This window comes from Glycine max, chromosome 1 (assembly GCF_000004515.6).
Source record: "Glycine max cultivar Williams 82 chromosome 1, Glycine_max_v4.0, whole genome shotgun sequence".
In the NCBI taxonomy this organism is placed as follows: Eukaryota; Viridiplantae; Streptophyta; class Magnoliopsida; order Fabales; family Fabaceae; genus Glycine; species Glycine max.
This window is the reverse complement of record NC_016088.4, coordinates 43,140,322-43,155,016: the sequence shown is the minus strand read 5'-3', so window position 1 is coordinate 43,155,016 and position 14,695 is coordinate 43,140,322. Positions and strand designations below refer to the sequence as shown.

At 31.8% G+C, this 14,695-nt stretch overlaps 1 protein-coding gene across 1 annotated transcript; it reads left to right on the top strand.

The window, feature by feature from the left end:
• The first annotated feature begins 4,836 nt into the window (after nucleotides 1-4,836).
• Nucleotides 4,837-6,760, top strand: LOC100527289 (uncharacterized). Its single transcript, NM_001250687.2, has 3 exons — nucleotides 4,837-5,106; nucleotides 5,309-5,430; nucleotides 6,351-6,760. The coding sequence occupies exons 2-3, from the start codon at nucleotides 5,337-5,339 to the stop codon at nucleotides 6,539-6,541; spliced, it is 285 nt and encodes a 94-aa protein (NP_001237616.2). The 5' UTR covers nucleotides 4,837-5,106; nucleotides 5,309-5,336; the 3' UTR covers nucleotides 6,542-6,760.
• Nucleotides 6,761-14,695: the final 7,935 nt, after the last annotated feature.

Genomic DNA, 14,695 nt, shown 5'->3' with positions numbered 1-14,695 from the left:
CTACAAGAACTTTATCTGTACATAAAGTGATGCAAACCCAATTTTTAAACAATTATAAGAAGTAGAAGAGATAAATAATTGTAAGTGTGAAATTGGAAGATAAAAGTAAGAGAAAAGAAAATAGGAAAAATAACAATAATTGAATGCAAAAGATGGATTTAGAATGCAAATGTGTTGGGGCATAGCATGTCAAAACTACTTGTGATGCAATGTTAATAATTTTCTGTATCTAATGTTATCCTAGTTTCCACTCATATCTACTAAGACATTTTATCTTTGGTTTCCTGCATGAAGAGCCTAATTTATTTATTTTTCTCTCCCAAATTTCTTTGCAAAAATAAAAACAATAAATTGCATTAAGATTAGATATGCATAAAATAGGATAAACAAATATCAATTTATTTCTAGCAATGATTTCATTTAGATGTCTTTTCCTATTTCTTAGAAAATAACCATTTTTCAAAGCATTATCCTCTAAGCACTACATGAACATGGATGATCATACAATAATCAATAAACAAATAAGCACAGAAAAGAGCAACAGAAATTGGATTGTATTAAATAAATAATAAGAAAAAGCTACATTACAAAAGTTGGTCTGCCAGACTCCCAACAATGGGGGTTTAGCCTCTCATTATCATGAGAGGCTTTACACTTTAGGGCTAATGTAGATAGAAGAAGGGATGAGATGGATAAAAGAAAGGAAGGAAAGAATGGTTGGAGAAGGAGGATTTCCCCTATTAGAGTTGCTCAAGCTTTGGATATATTCAATAGAGAGCTCTAAGACTCGATGTGTATTTCCCTTCTGCTTCCTACTCCTTTTATAGGCCTAAGGTAGCTTAAAGTCCATGTGACCTCACGCTGATCGCATACTCCTAGGCTTAGCTGAAATGGCGGTGTAATCACGCACTGAACGCAACAACGTTTGGGCTTAGTGGGAATGGCGATGATCATGCGCTTAGCGCGGAATTTGCGCTAAGCACGCCTTTGGGGTTTCTCGTGGGCCTTTTTCGCGCTAAGCGTAAGCTGACCGCTAAACGAGAAGGCGCGTTGGGTCTATCTTGTGCGTTAAGTGAGCTTTCCCAATCAACAACTTTTCTTCAAGGTTTTCTTCAAGTTTTTGCATTAATTTTCCTTCAAAGTACATGAAAATTTCTTCTTTTTAATCCTGTTGGTAAAAAATTACAATGATATTAAATTCTTTATTATTTCATTAAAAATAACAGTAAAGTGAAGAAATTCTAATCATTCTTAACCAAAATTGACTATCAATTAAACTCAAATTTTGTAGTTATCAAACTCCCCCAAATTAAAATCTTTGTTTGTCCTCAAATAAAAGACATGTTTTGAATGTACCGACACATGAGATAACTGCAAATCATTTCAAATCCTTCAATGACTGACCCTTGAGCTTGCATTTGTCTTGATCTTATGATAAAAGCATGAAGGGATGCACATGGAGATGGAAAAGCATAGCAAATAAAAACTTTATCAAGGCAAACTTACCATACTTCATTCCTTTCAAGGCTAGTGTTTCCCTCAGCGCGCAAGTGTCTCATTTAAAAGTGTTTTTAAATTCAACAACCGAACTAATGTTTCCAACTTTGCACTTCTTCTCAGTTAAGGTAATCATACATACATATTGTGGATCACTAAGGGCTTTTTAGGCTTGTAACATGACAGAACTAACAAGGAATTCATGGTTTTTCTTTGGATTCAAAGTTAGGTTCTAAGAGAGCACCTACCTCATGTTTTTCTGATAACCCATGATTTTATATTTCACAACCCCAACTTTCATGTCTTCCATTCCTAACAGAACACACAATCTCTTTGGCACTTAGTTGCTATCAGCTCTTTATTTGAAACATACATTTTTTAGACCGGATTACACTGGTACTCTTTGTTTCGTTGTTGCTTTCTCGTCTTGTTCCGAACTCTATTCATATATCGGGTGTTACTCTTCTCCCAGGTAAGCAATACTTAGGGCCTGATGTCTCTTATACTTTGATGATCCTCCATATAACTTGTTTCCATAAGGTTGAAAGTGTTTCTGCTCTTGTGTCTGAGTATAGAAGTCTCCACTTCTATGGTATTTAGGTAGATTCACGTGAAGTTTCTGATGGCCAATACACATGTTGTCGAGTTCATCCTCTAAAATTTTTGGATACTTTATCCCAACAAATCAAACAAACCCTAATCCTTTTACGATTACTCCATGCAGCTATGAAAATCTCCTACATATTATTGTATCAACCAAAAGAAACCCCAAGTTCCTTAGTCTCAAACCCATCAGGAAAGTGGGAGAGGAAATATGTAACAAGATTTTATCTTTTTTATTCCCTACGTTTTACCACCGACCATCTATCCTCCACAACCTGAACATTCCCAACACTTGGATCCACGGTCACTTTGTCACTATGTTTCCCTAAGATTCCAACAAGTTGTTTCCCTTTACCCCTCTCATCACATGCAGGATCCATTCCCTTTACCCAACAACCACAATAATTAGTTTTCACCTGCAAGTGATAGCATGCTCGATACATGTGTTTCTCAACATCTTCGTAGCTTCTGTGAATCTTACTCCTTTCCATTCAAAGATATATCTTAATCTATAACTTGTCTCTAGCCAATTCAATCTCTACAAATAACTTGTTCCTTTTTTATTTTATTTATTCTAGCATGTTCTAAATGATTTGTATATCGTTGAGTGGCTAAAGAAATTAGGAATGCTCTTACGTAATTGGAAGTACGTTGATTATTGAAGTGTCTATTTGTGAAATATGCTCAATATTTTTTAGGTCACCGTGTAATTTTATCGATGATTGCTATGGAGGTAATTTTTTCTTTAATCCTTGAGCAAACATTGCTTATTCTAAACAATAATGACAAGGAGCAACTATTGTGGAGTAAATATTTGCCTTAATCTTTAAGTTTGCATTGATTATATTCTAAGCAACACTGACTTAGGGGAACCTAACTTGGAGGAAATAATGGCCTTAATCCTTAAGTCAGCATTGCATATTCTAAGCAATACTAACATAGGGCAGCCTCGGCTCTTTCTATCTAATCTGGGCTAAAAGCCAAGCTACTTCAAAGAACATCGGGATTAATAGCTTAAATTGGCATCTGCACTCAACCTAAAAATACCTAGATAAGAGTGATCACTTGTTCCCACACATAATGACCTAAAAGCTTTTTTATCAAATGTGCCCATATATAAGAACTCTTCTCCCATATATACATTTGGGACTTCACACATTTTTAGTACTTTCCCATAAACATGCATTCGAACTTAAGCATCAAAGTCTTTACAGGTGCCGTGTCAGCATCAAATTAAAATTAGGTAATGCTCCTATGTATAATTATCATTAAGGAACTGATATCTCCCTTAATTATTTTTTATTAGTTAATCTAGGTAATCTTTCTTTAATAAGTTGTCAAAGATAACATTAGACATATTCGATATTTGGTTAGACCGAGTATTTAACAAGGGATCAGATATTTGATTAGGCCGAGTATCTGATACTATAAGGGGTGTCAAGTATTCGGCTAGACTAAGTACCTGATACTACAAGAGGTATATTTTGGATAGGGCAAGCACCCGATACTATGAGAGGTATATGATATTCTGAATACCTATCTGCGGTATAGTAATTATTGCCGATCTTTCTGATATCCATATTTTATAGTAAACTAATCTTATTATATTCATTGTAGTTAGAATATTATAAAGCATGAGACAAAGCTTGTCCCTAATTGTTGTAATATTAGTATTAAAATTTGTTAAAATAATAGTTAAAACCATTCGACATTCATAAACGCTGCCTACAAAATTTGAAGTTGTTTTAATCAAACATGTCACACTACACTGAGTGATATGCCAATTAAAATACTATAATAGACATTTAATTGCTTGTTTCAGATTTATGGTTGAAGCATTTGTAGAGTTATCTTTTAAAACTCAACGTCAAATGATGCTTATTTTTATTGAAGGAATAAATGTTTAAATCTACTTTTTGAAAGTCATTATCGTGGCTTCTGGATCGCATATAAAAGGGTCGGAGTTTAGTTAATTTGTTAGTTAAACAATGTGCGTGGACTGTAAAGTTATTAGATTCAAATTTTAGGGATCATAAAAAAATGTTGATCAGCGGGTTCAATTAGAAACCAGTCTAGTGGTGATTGATATGTTAACTCCAAAGTATAATAAGAATCAATGTTGAAACCCATTTTATGCTAATGAAAGAGATTCATGAAGAAACATTGGACTTCTCTTCATTCAAATACTAATTACCATCAATATTAATTCCAACACCACTTTAAAAAAAGTTTTCACAGAGGGTTATAATATTATTTTCATGACTCTTCATTACAAGCAATTACATGTCTATTATAGTATTTTAATTGGCATATCACTCGGTGTAGTGTCACATGTTTCACTAAAACAACTTCAAATTTGTAGGCAACTTTTATGAATGTCGAATGGTTTTAACTATTATTTTAACAAACTGTAATACTAATATTACAACAATGAGGATCAAGCTGTCTCGTGCCTTATAATATTCTAACCACAATGAGTATAATAAGATTATTTTACAATAAAATATAAATATCACAATGATTGGCAACAATTATTATACTGGATAGGTATTCAGAATAGCAGATACCCCTATAGTATCAGGTGTTCGTCCTATCAAAAATATGATATCTCTTATAATATTAGGTATTCGGTCTAACCGAATATCTAGTATTTCTTGTAATATTAAGTATTTGACATGACCGAATACTTGATACTTATGTTATATACTCGGTCAGATCCAAGATCAAACATGTCTCATATGATCTTTGACGACTTATTAAAACAAGATTACCTATATTAACTGGTAAAGAATATTTAAGAGAGAAATAAGTTCCTTAATGATAATTATAGGAGTATTACCTAAGCAGACAACCTTACAAAAGGACCATAGATCAAAAGTCCAATATTAAGTGCTTTTTGTATATACCCAATCCCCTACTTGGTCGAGTACTATTTGAAGGAGGAGGAAGAATATCAAGAAGAATATCAAGAAGACATCAACAAGGAAGGAAATTTATATCGTGCAGGTACAATTATTATAATACTTTTGATTAAAAATAAATTGATTCTTAACTCTTTGAAAACACTGAATTAATGGATTTCCTACTGTTCCATTTAAGTGAATAGTCCCAATAACTTCTCCCTCCTCCCCCCTAGTCATATATATAGTATAAACATTCCACTAATTGTCTCACCCTTTATTACCAAATATATAATCTCATTTAGTAGATCTGTTATAGTTTACAATTAATTAAATATGGATTCGAAGACGAAGATAGCATTACTTATCCCAGGCATGCTGGCCATGCTCCTTCTGTTCTCAAAGGTGGCAGCTAGGGATTTTAACGAGGGTAAGCCACATTTAAATTTTCCTTAATTATATATTTTCATGAAGTATTTTAAAGATAATACCAATAAATGCTTTCAAAACAGTGCTTACTGTTTAAAGATTAGAGATATTAAGGGGATTTGTGGGTTTGCAACGTGTATCGATGTCTCAGGACATAGAATACTCGATGTAAGTACTTCTTCATCTAAGTGGGTGCACCTTGTACTACACTTAGTTTGTTAATCATCATTGGTTTATAAAAAAAATGCTTTCAAAACACTAGTTAAACATTTAAAAATATAATTAATTTATGAAAAAATCATATTACTAATATATTTTAATTTGTTCTTAACTTTTATAATTTTTTAATGTCTTAAACATTGTTTGTCCTTTTGTAGTTATACATTTTTTTAAATGGTCCTTCTAAAATTTTCTTTTTTTTGCTTTGGTTCTTACTATTTTGTTCTAGACCTTGTAATATTTCTAGTTTTCTATGTTGTTGTAATACCTAAAAAAATTGGTTTTAGTTTCTATCTATTTTTTTCTTTACAGGAACTAATTCAAAATCAACAAAATATTACACAGGCTAAAAAATAAGATATATGACAAGAGTTAAAACAAAATAATATGATAGGAAAAATGAAAAAAAAAATAAAAATACCATTTGGAAAACAATTGCAGGAACAAAAAAAAAAGCCTAATTGAAGAAACTAACAAGATATTTAACCCTTTTTATTATTTACAAACTGAAACTGTGAATTTAAAGGATTCGTTGGATCATAAAGGAAGGACTTAATCCCCTGCCGGCATTTTGTATCTTATCATTTAACCTTTTCATACTTCAATATTTATGTTCACTTTAATTATTATATATCGTTTTAATTTTATCCTCAATCACATTTATGATTTTCTTTCTATGGTAAATGGTTCATGTGTTTGCAGGTGAGGTTGTCAAAGAGACTAATGAAGAGGGTAATGCCAAATCAGATGGTGGTGGGGGTAACCTTCATTTTATGTCTTGTTCACATCCAACTCCAAGTGGACATTGCCCATGTGGCTGTTGTTCGGGGTTCACAGAGTCGGGAGGTTGCGAAAAGTGCTGTGCTAGCCCTCCAGGTGGTGGTTATCCCTAGACGTGGTTCGATCTGCATACTAAATAATATACTTTTATGCAGTAAAAAAAGTCATGAATAAAATCTCGTCTTGTGAGTGGCATGGAACCACTAGAGATATTTCACAATTAAAAAATAATGATTGTACCTGTGTGATCATAAGTTTAAGAGCTATCTCAAATATATGCTCTTCGAATATAGTCACAAATCGTGGGTTTAAGGGTTTTTATTTACTTCCACCGTTATTTTATAATATAAGTTAAAATATGTTTTTTTTTTATAAATATCGAAAATTTTAAAATTTATTCCAGTAAAATTTTTGTTATATTTTTTATCCTTATAAAATTGAAATGTATTGTTTTTTTCTTGGAGTCGGGACAAATCCAAGTCTACATGACATTTATTAGAAATTAAATTATAGACTAAAATATGTTTTTCGTCACTATAAATGTCAAAATGTTCAAAATGTTATTATGGTTATGAGAGTGGGTGATTTCTGTGAGTTAAAAACGGACACAAAATGCAAAAAAAAAATCCACAAATTTGTAAATCTCTTTCTTAACCTCCTCCTTCTCTAACTTTCTTTATCTTCTTCGAATTTACAAAAACATTTTTTTATTTTTCTTTTTTAAATTCTATATTCAACTACAATGTCTAATGCCACTTTATTGACTTTGCCATCTTCTTCTTCTTTGAATTCCCCTTTGTTTTGAAAATCTAACACCTTTACTCTCAAACTCAACGTTATGAATACTAATTTCAATGTTCTATTGGAATCAAATGTTGTTGACAAACTTAACAACCTGACTTCCATATTCACCTCTCTCTAAGAAAGTTAGGTAAGAATGAGGTTAAGGAAGAGCGATTTACAAATTTGTGTTTTTTTTATTGTTTTTTACCCCCAAAAAATAACTCACTCTCACAATCATCAATAGAACCAATAAAAGAGTAACACATAGGTTCAACGAATACTTGAACCTACATCCTGGCCAAAAAGAAACAAATTTTAATTTTTCAAGGATAAAAAAAGATTCAAAATTTTGCAGGGATGAATTCTAAACATTTTTATATTTATAAGGATAAAAACATATTTTAGCATGTAATTTAATTTTTTAAAAATGCGACATAGGCTCGAATTCGTCCAAGCCTGGCTTCAAGCCAAAAAACAACACATTTCAATTTACGAGGATGAAAATATATCGAAAATTTTGCAGGGACGGATTTTGATCACGCTCTTTGTTGTTAAATTTGTATTTCTATTTGTTGGAGTACAAGTATGATGTGAAGTCTCACATCGAGTAGAAATGGAAAAGTTGAGCAGCACATAAGTGAGAAGAAGACCCATAAACATGAGCTTTAAGGTTTTGAGTTAAAGTATGGTGTTATGTTCACTTATTTGGTTGCTCATGGCTCATTGGTAAAAATCTCCCTAGTTTACCCCCCCTCTCGATTCTCCAAAAATTGGTTTACTCCCTCATATACAACTAAATCCTATATCCACAAAGCTAAAATCAAATTAACAAAAATGATGTGTGGATATGAAAAATCCACTTGATATCTAGTAAGAAAAAGACATAATAAAGAGAGAAGCCCTAGATATATTAGTTGATATGGTTTGATAGGTGATTGGTGAAGAAAGATAGAACAAGAAGTCTATTAATAGTGTTTAAAGTGGATAAGTGTATCATTACTAGAAAACTAATCACCAAGATATGTATGCTATTTGATATGTTTTGCAAAATATTTTTTGTTTTTAAAAATCAAATTACAAAAGCTTCTCAACATCATATTGTTTTTCAAAAGTGTATTTTAATTTTCTGCTTTTGAAACAAAATTCTCAAGACATTTTTAACATGTTTAACTATATTCTTTTGATCTTGTTAGTTGTTTTTTATAAAGAAAAAAGAGGGTGCAACTTGTCTCACAAAAAAACTATACATTAGCTTGGCAACACAATTTCCAAAATCCATGACCAAGATCCTGACGCCTCCAAATTCATTGGAAAAGTCATCTAAATTGTGGTCACCCATAAATAGAGGAGTGTGTTGAAAGTCCTACATGATGGAAAGTCGTAGGCAAAAAGGAAACATGTTGATTGAAGTCCCACGTTGACTAAAAATAGAGTCGAGATAGATTATATAAGTAAGGAGAAATTATTACCTTGCAAGTCATGCAGGTTTGTAGAATTGAGTTAGGTTCATAACTCATTTTCTAGTATGATCGACTTTTATGTTTGTCATGTGAAGTTTTAAAAGACCAGACGAATCTGCCTTACCCTCCATGAGACATGTTTAAAGGTTGGACACATGAGAACTACTTGTGCCTTCACATTTAGAGTTAAATAAATTAGTAGTATTTTTTATATTGATTTGATTATAATATGAGTATTATTTATTTTTCTTTTTAATAGTAATTTTCTTTTATAATCAATTATTTCTATTTTAAAAGCTACAAATGATCGTATTTACAGTTAAATAAATTAGTAGTATCTTTTATATTGATTTGATTATAATTGATTTAATAATTAAATATTGTTTATTAACCTTTAATGGAGGTAACTTGACTACTTGAACATTGAAACACATCAATAAATCTCTTTTTATGTCACTATTATTTATATATGGTCTTTGTTTTTCTCATTTTTTGTTCATTCTTCTTCCTATATTGTTTATGAGATTCTACCGTCTGTTTAGTCTCAAGTGTACGTGCCCGTATATGCCATTGTTATTTGATTCAATACCGGGAAGAAAATAATTGAAAGCTCCAACTTCTGTAGAATGTATAAATTATAAATTCTGTTAGAGATACAAAATAAAAAGTCAGGATTAAACCCATATTTAACATCCCCTACCCCCTCCCAAAAAAATCAAAATCTAGCATTATTTACCATCCAAAAATGGCCTTCAGAACCTAAGAAAATAACCTGATGAGAAATAGGGTAAGCAGTAGATAACATTGGACATAAAGAGCTAACATATCCAACACTAAGAAAGAGGTAATTTTACCAGGCCCAATGACCCCAAGGCTCTATTCTCAGAAACCGCAGAAGACTGTAAATATCCTCGAGGCTGTTCAATAGATTAAAAAGGGCTCCATGTCAGGAAGAATAAAAACTAATTTACAACGCTAGACTACTAGAAAATAATCTAATCTAAATACATGAACAGCAGTTCCATGGAAAAATTTAAGTACATACTCATTTGGAGAAAATCCAAAAACTAATTTTTTAACTTTTCAAAGAAAGTTTTCCATACCAAAATCACTTCCGGAATTTGGATGGAACAATTAAAGTGAGTAAAGTATTTTAACTAAGCTATTAAAATGCTTCTTATATTTTAATTTGTTTGGATAAAGTATTTTAAAAGTAATTAAAATGTCATCATTTTTTTAAAGCATTTTAATAGACTAAATTAGAAGAATTTTAAATTCTCACCAAAACCACAGGAATTAAAATTTCACATCCCTCTCTTCCACGGTCAGCCACTCACTCACGCAACAAACGCTCTCTTCCGCTTTTCCCCTCTCAGCCACTCTCTCTTCCCCTCTCAGTCACTCTCTCACACTCTTCCCCTCTCAGCCACTCTCTCTTCCCCTCTCAGTCACTCTCTCACGCTCTTATCCTCTCAGCCACTCTCTTACACTGCAGACGCAAGTAAGTTTCCTTTGCGATTTCGATCCACACTCTTGTTGTGTCAAGTGTATTCATTTTTTTTTGTTAATTTGTGATTTATTTTTTATTTAGTTGTTTGATTTCATTGATTTTGTACTCTGGGTACTCATTGTTTGATTTCGTTGCTCATTGTTTGATTTCGTTAATTTGTACTGTGTGCATTTTTGCAAATTTATTAGGAACAGACCTTGCACTCTAGGTGCTTGTGTTTATTCTTCAATGAGAACTTTGGTTTCTTCACTTTGTGTTTATTCTTCAATGACAACTTTCTTTTCACAATATGTTTTTCTGGGATAGGGTTTTGGTTTGTAAATTTTTTTGTATTAATTGAAGGGTTTCAATTGTGTGGTTAGAGTTCCAATTACGGTGTATCATTTGCTATTTTGATTTTGATTTATATGCTCTTGCATTGTAATGTTTGATTCTATTCACCTCCATTCATCTTAAACAAAACTTGAATTTCAGTACATTGTATGGAGGGCCTGTACATTTTTCCTTGCTTCAAGCCCAAAGGGCTCTTCCATGAGGGGACATGTTCAAAATAAAACTATTGGAATTAGTAGTTAAATGCCTATTGTTCACCAAAAATAAAGTAGTTAAATGCCTATTGGAATCTGTAGCAACTAGCAATTATTTTTCAGATTCATGTACATAGCTATTCTTATACTAGAGTATATTGTCTAAGGAACTAGGATCATCCTTAATCTCCTTATAATCATTGTCAAATTGTATATAAATACTAGATCAGTTGAATAACTCCCTCAATCTATTCAGAAAATTCATTCTCAGCTGTTAATTTGTGATTTATTTTTTATTTAGTTGTTTTGGATAATTGAAAGATTACCTCATTAGATTCTGTTGGAACAGGGGAATGTCCCAGAGTCAAGTTTAGTAGTCAATCATCATTACCGAGCATCAAAGTTAGAAATTGTTTCACTAAATTGTAAGTATATAAATATTGCCAATACTAAGTTAACAAGAGCTTTAAGATATTAATTTCTCTATTAGTGTACAAACTGATTATAAATAGGTGCTGTGCAGATTAACTATTTCCCTTTTTACTACTTATTTGCTGCATCAAACATAAGTGATAATTTATATTTTATACAATCAATATCACTAGAAGGTAAAGTAAAATGAGCCAAGAAATATACGTACGAATGGTTTTTTGTTTGTTTGTACATATATTAGCTGACCTTAAATGTTGAACCTTATCATTGCTTGAACAATTTATGTGAGGAAGGTGCTGCATATCTAGCAGAGAACCCACGATGTAAAGATTCTTCATCATCCTCTACCCATCCCTCGTCAAAGTTTTGAGCATAGCTTAAAGGGTCATAGTTAAAACCACCAATGGGTTTATAAGAACTTGTTCTCTTCGCCCATGGAAGCTTCAACTTGAGACGCCCCCAACATGAAAGCCTCCCTCCGTTTGTTTTGCTTCTAAGAGATGAACTTTTTTCCATGACTTCGAGATAGCTTCATTCATGGAACGAAACTTTTGTCTAGCTTGTAGTGTTTGTGCCTGGTGGGGGTGTTATCTTAATTCTCAATTTATTTGCTAAGAATTTTAAGTGTGTGGTAGAGAATAATGTATAACTTAAGAAAAAACCCTTTTTGGGTTGGTAGTAGCTAGATGATATGTATGGAGAAGCAATACTATTAACATCTGGATTAACCTCTTGAGGAATAATGTAGTTATCTCTATTCTTTACAATAAATATTACAAAAGAATAGAATATTTTATTAAAATATAAAATGATAAGTAAGACTCAAAAAATATTATTTACATACTTAAATTTCCAAAACAAAATAATTACTTAATATTATTTTTTAAGAATAACCTAATTAAAAAATCTAATGTGGAAAAATCAGGGGACCAAGGCCCCCCTCATGTAGCCGTAGGTCTGCCCCTGATCATGTATGTTTGAAAAGTTGTTTAAAAATATGTTATTTCCAAAATGCAAAGATATATTTAGATTCATATTATTTAATATATTTTTATTTATTTATAAGAATGGAAGATAAATATACTAAAAGAATTACATCAATTTACGCATCTATTAAATAACTGAGCTAGAAGTCCCCTTAGTTCATACTATTTAATATGAACAAATAAATTTGATGTCTTGTAATTAAATCTACACCAACTTGAAGAAAGCCACAAAAAGATGAAACTGAAGAAATAATGCGTACAATGTCATGGGAGGGGGGAAAAGAGTGCAGCTAAAAAGTAATAACAGGAACTATAGTCAACAACCCATGACATGCTCCCTGAAGTCATTGTATCATCATTGTTTAAGACACTATTGATCTATAGTCATACCCAACAAATTTTATAAACCATAAACCAGTAATAATAGGAACTTTATTATTAGCATTCTAGAATCAAAATTTCAACCATTATGCAGTTGTTACTCATATATTGGCCCCTTTTCCATTTCAACTTCCTCAGCTACTTGGTCAATTCATTGTTGTCCAAGTGATATGTTCCTCTAAATAAAGGGAAGGTCTTAGATAGTCTTCTAGTCTGTGTTTGATGAGTTAAAGTTGCACTTTTTTTACTGTTGAATATTGATACTCTGATTTTGAAGTCTGTAGATATGGACATTTATTTTTGTTTTGAAGTCTGTGTTAGTATTTTTTTATAATTTTTTATATATGCTGAATCTAAAGCACTTCATTATAGAATTAATTAATCAATACTTTACTTACATACTTTTAACTCTAACAGATAATTTTAACAAATCTTAAAAGTAGTATATCTAAAACCTGTACAATCATATATACCATATCAATCACATCCCCTTTGCAATTGCCTAAAGTGTATTGGTTGGATCAAAGGGACTAGCAAGTAACAACAGTGATTTATACGTACGGGATAGGGAACCCTGCTAGTATCCGATTTTTATGAATGAAACTTGTATGTGATACATCTATTATCTATCAGCCACAAATATGTAACAAGTTGGTCGATGCTTCCATATGGAAAAGCCACAGATCATTAATATGAGTGGAATTAAACTTGAATTTCTTAAGCTCCCTATGCCTCGAGTTTAATTTTTGATTACAGGGGTCTAATCAAACCCAAAAAGAAAAAAAAAACTTCTTTTTTTGTTGTGTATATATAGTTAAGAGACATTTCTTGTCATCCAATTTATATTCTGCTAAAGTTAACCTCTAGGCTCTTGCTTGTGACAGCCTAATGTAGAAAAATATGGGCATTAAAATTTATAGCTTATTTACATCTTTTCCCTACATATTTGTTTTAAATCTCAAAATATTATCTTATATCATTATCATGCAGTTTGGATTGAGAAGAAATGGATCCTAGCATAGTTGACACTGCAATGACTTCAAGAAAACGTAAAAGAGAAGAGTATAAGAAGATAATCTTATTAGCTGCTGCTTGTGTTGTTCATATGGTCATTGGTGTAGTGACATGGTATCATAATAATTATTTTGTTAAGGAACCAACCCGTAATTGGGAACAAGAACGTCACAGCTTCCTTAATCGTCTTTATAGAGGAACAAATAAAGATTGCATTGAACAATTGAGGCTTAGTAAAAATGCATTTTTTAACCTTTGTAGAATTTTACAAGAAAAGGATGGATTAGTAAGAACAAGAAATGTTCCAACAACTGAAGCAGTAGCAATGTTTTTACATATCCTTGCTCACAACCTAAAGTATAGGGTAGTGCAATTTAGTTATTGTAGATCTAAAGAAACCATAAGTAGGCAATTCAATGATGTCTTGAGAGTGGTAATGAAAGTGAGCAAAGACTATTTGAATTTTCAACCCTGTACTTTAGAAGGTGCGGAAGCAAACAAGTGAAGATGGTTTGAGGTAAGTTTATCAATTGTTAGGAGAGATTAGTTAATTATAAAATTTTCTTAGAATCTAAAAAAATTTTCTTGTTTGTAGAGATGTATTGGAGCACTTGATGGGACTCATATTCCGGTTACAATTTCTCCTGATGAGAGACCTAGATATCGTAATAGAAAGGGTGATGTCTCTACAAATGTGTTAGCTGCTTGTGGTCCAGATTTAAGGTTTATTTATGTGTTACCTGGGTGGGAAGGGTCTGCAGGAGATTCTCGAGTATTACGAGATGCATTACGTCGTCAAAACAAACTTGAAATTCCAACCGGTAATATTTCTTAGAAATAATTTTTTTTCTTTTTTTTTGGTCTAGTTTAATTCTATGTTTTTTATTTTAAACATTGTAGGTAAGTATTTTCTTGTGGATGCGGGATATACCAATGGTCCAGGATTTTTAGCACCATATCGAGGGACTAGATATCATCTCAATGAGTGGATTGGAAACATCCCTCAAAGTTACAATGAGTTATTTAATCTTCGTCATGCAAGTGCCCGAAATGCAATAGAAAGGTCATTTGGGATCTTGAAAAAAAGATGGAGTATATTAAGAACTCCTTCATTTTTTGATATAAAGATACAAATAAGAATTATCAATGCTTGTTTTGTGTTACACAATTTCAT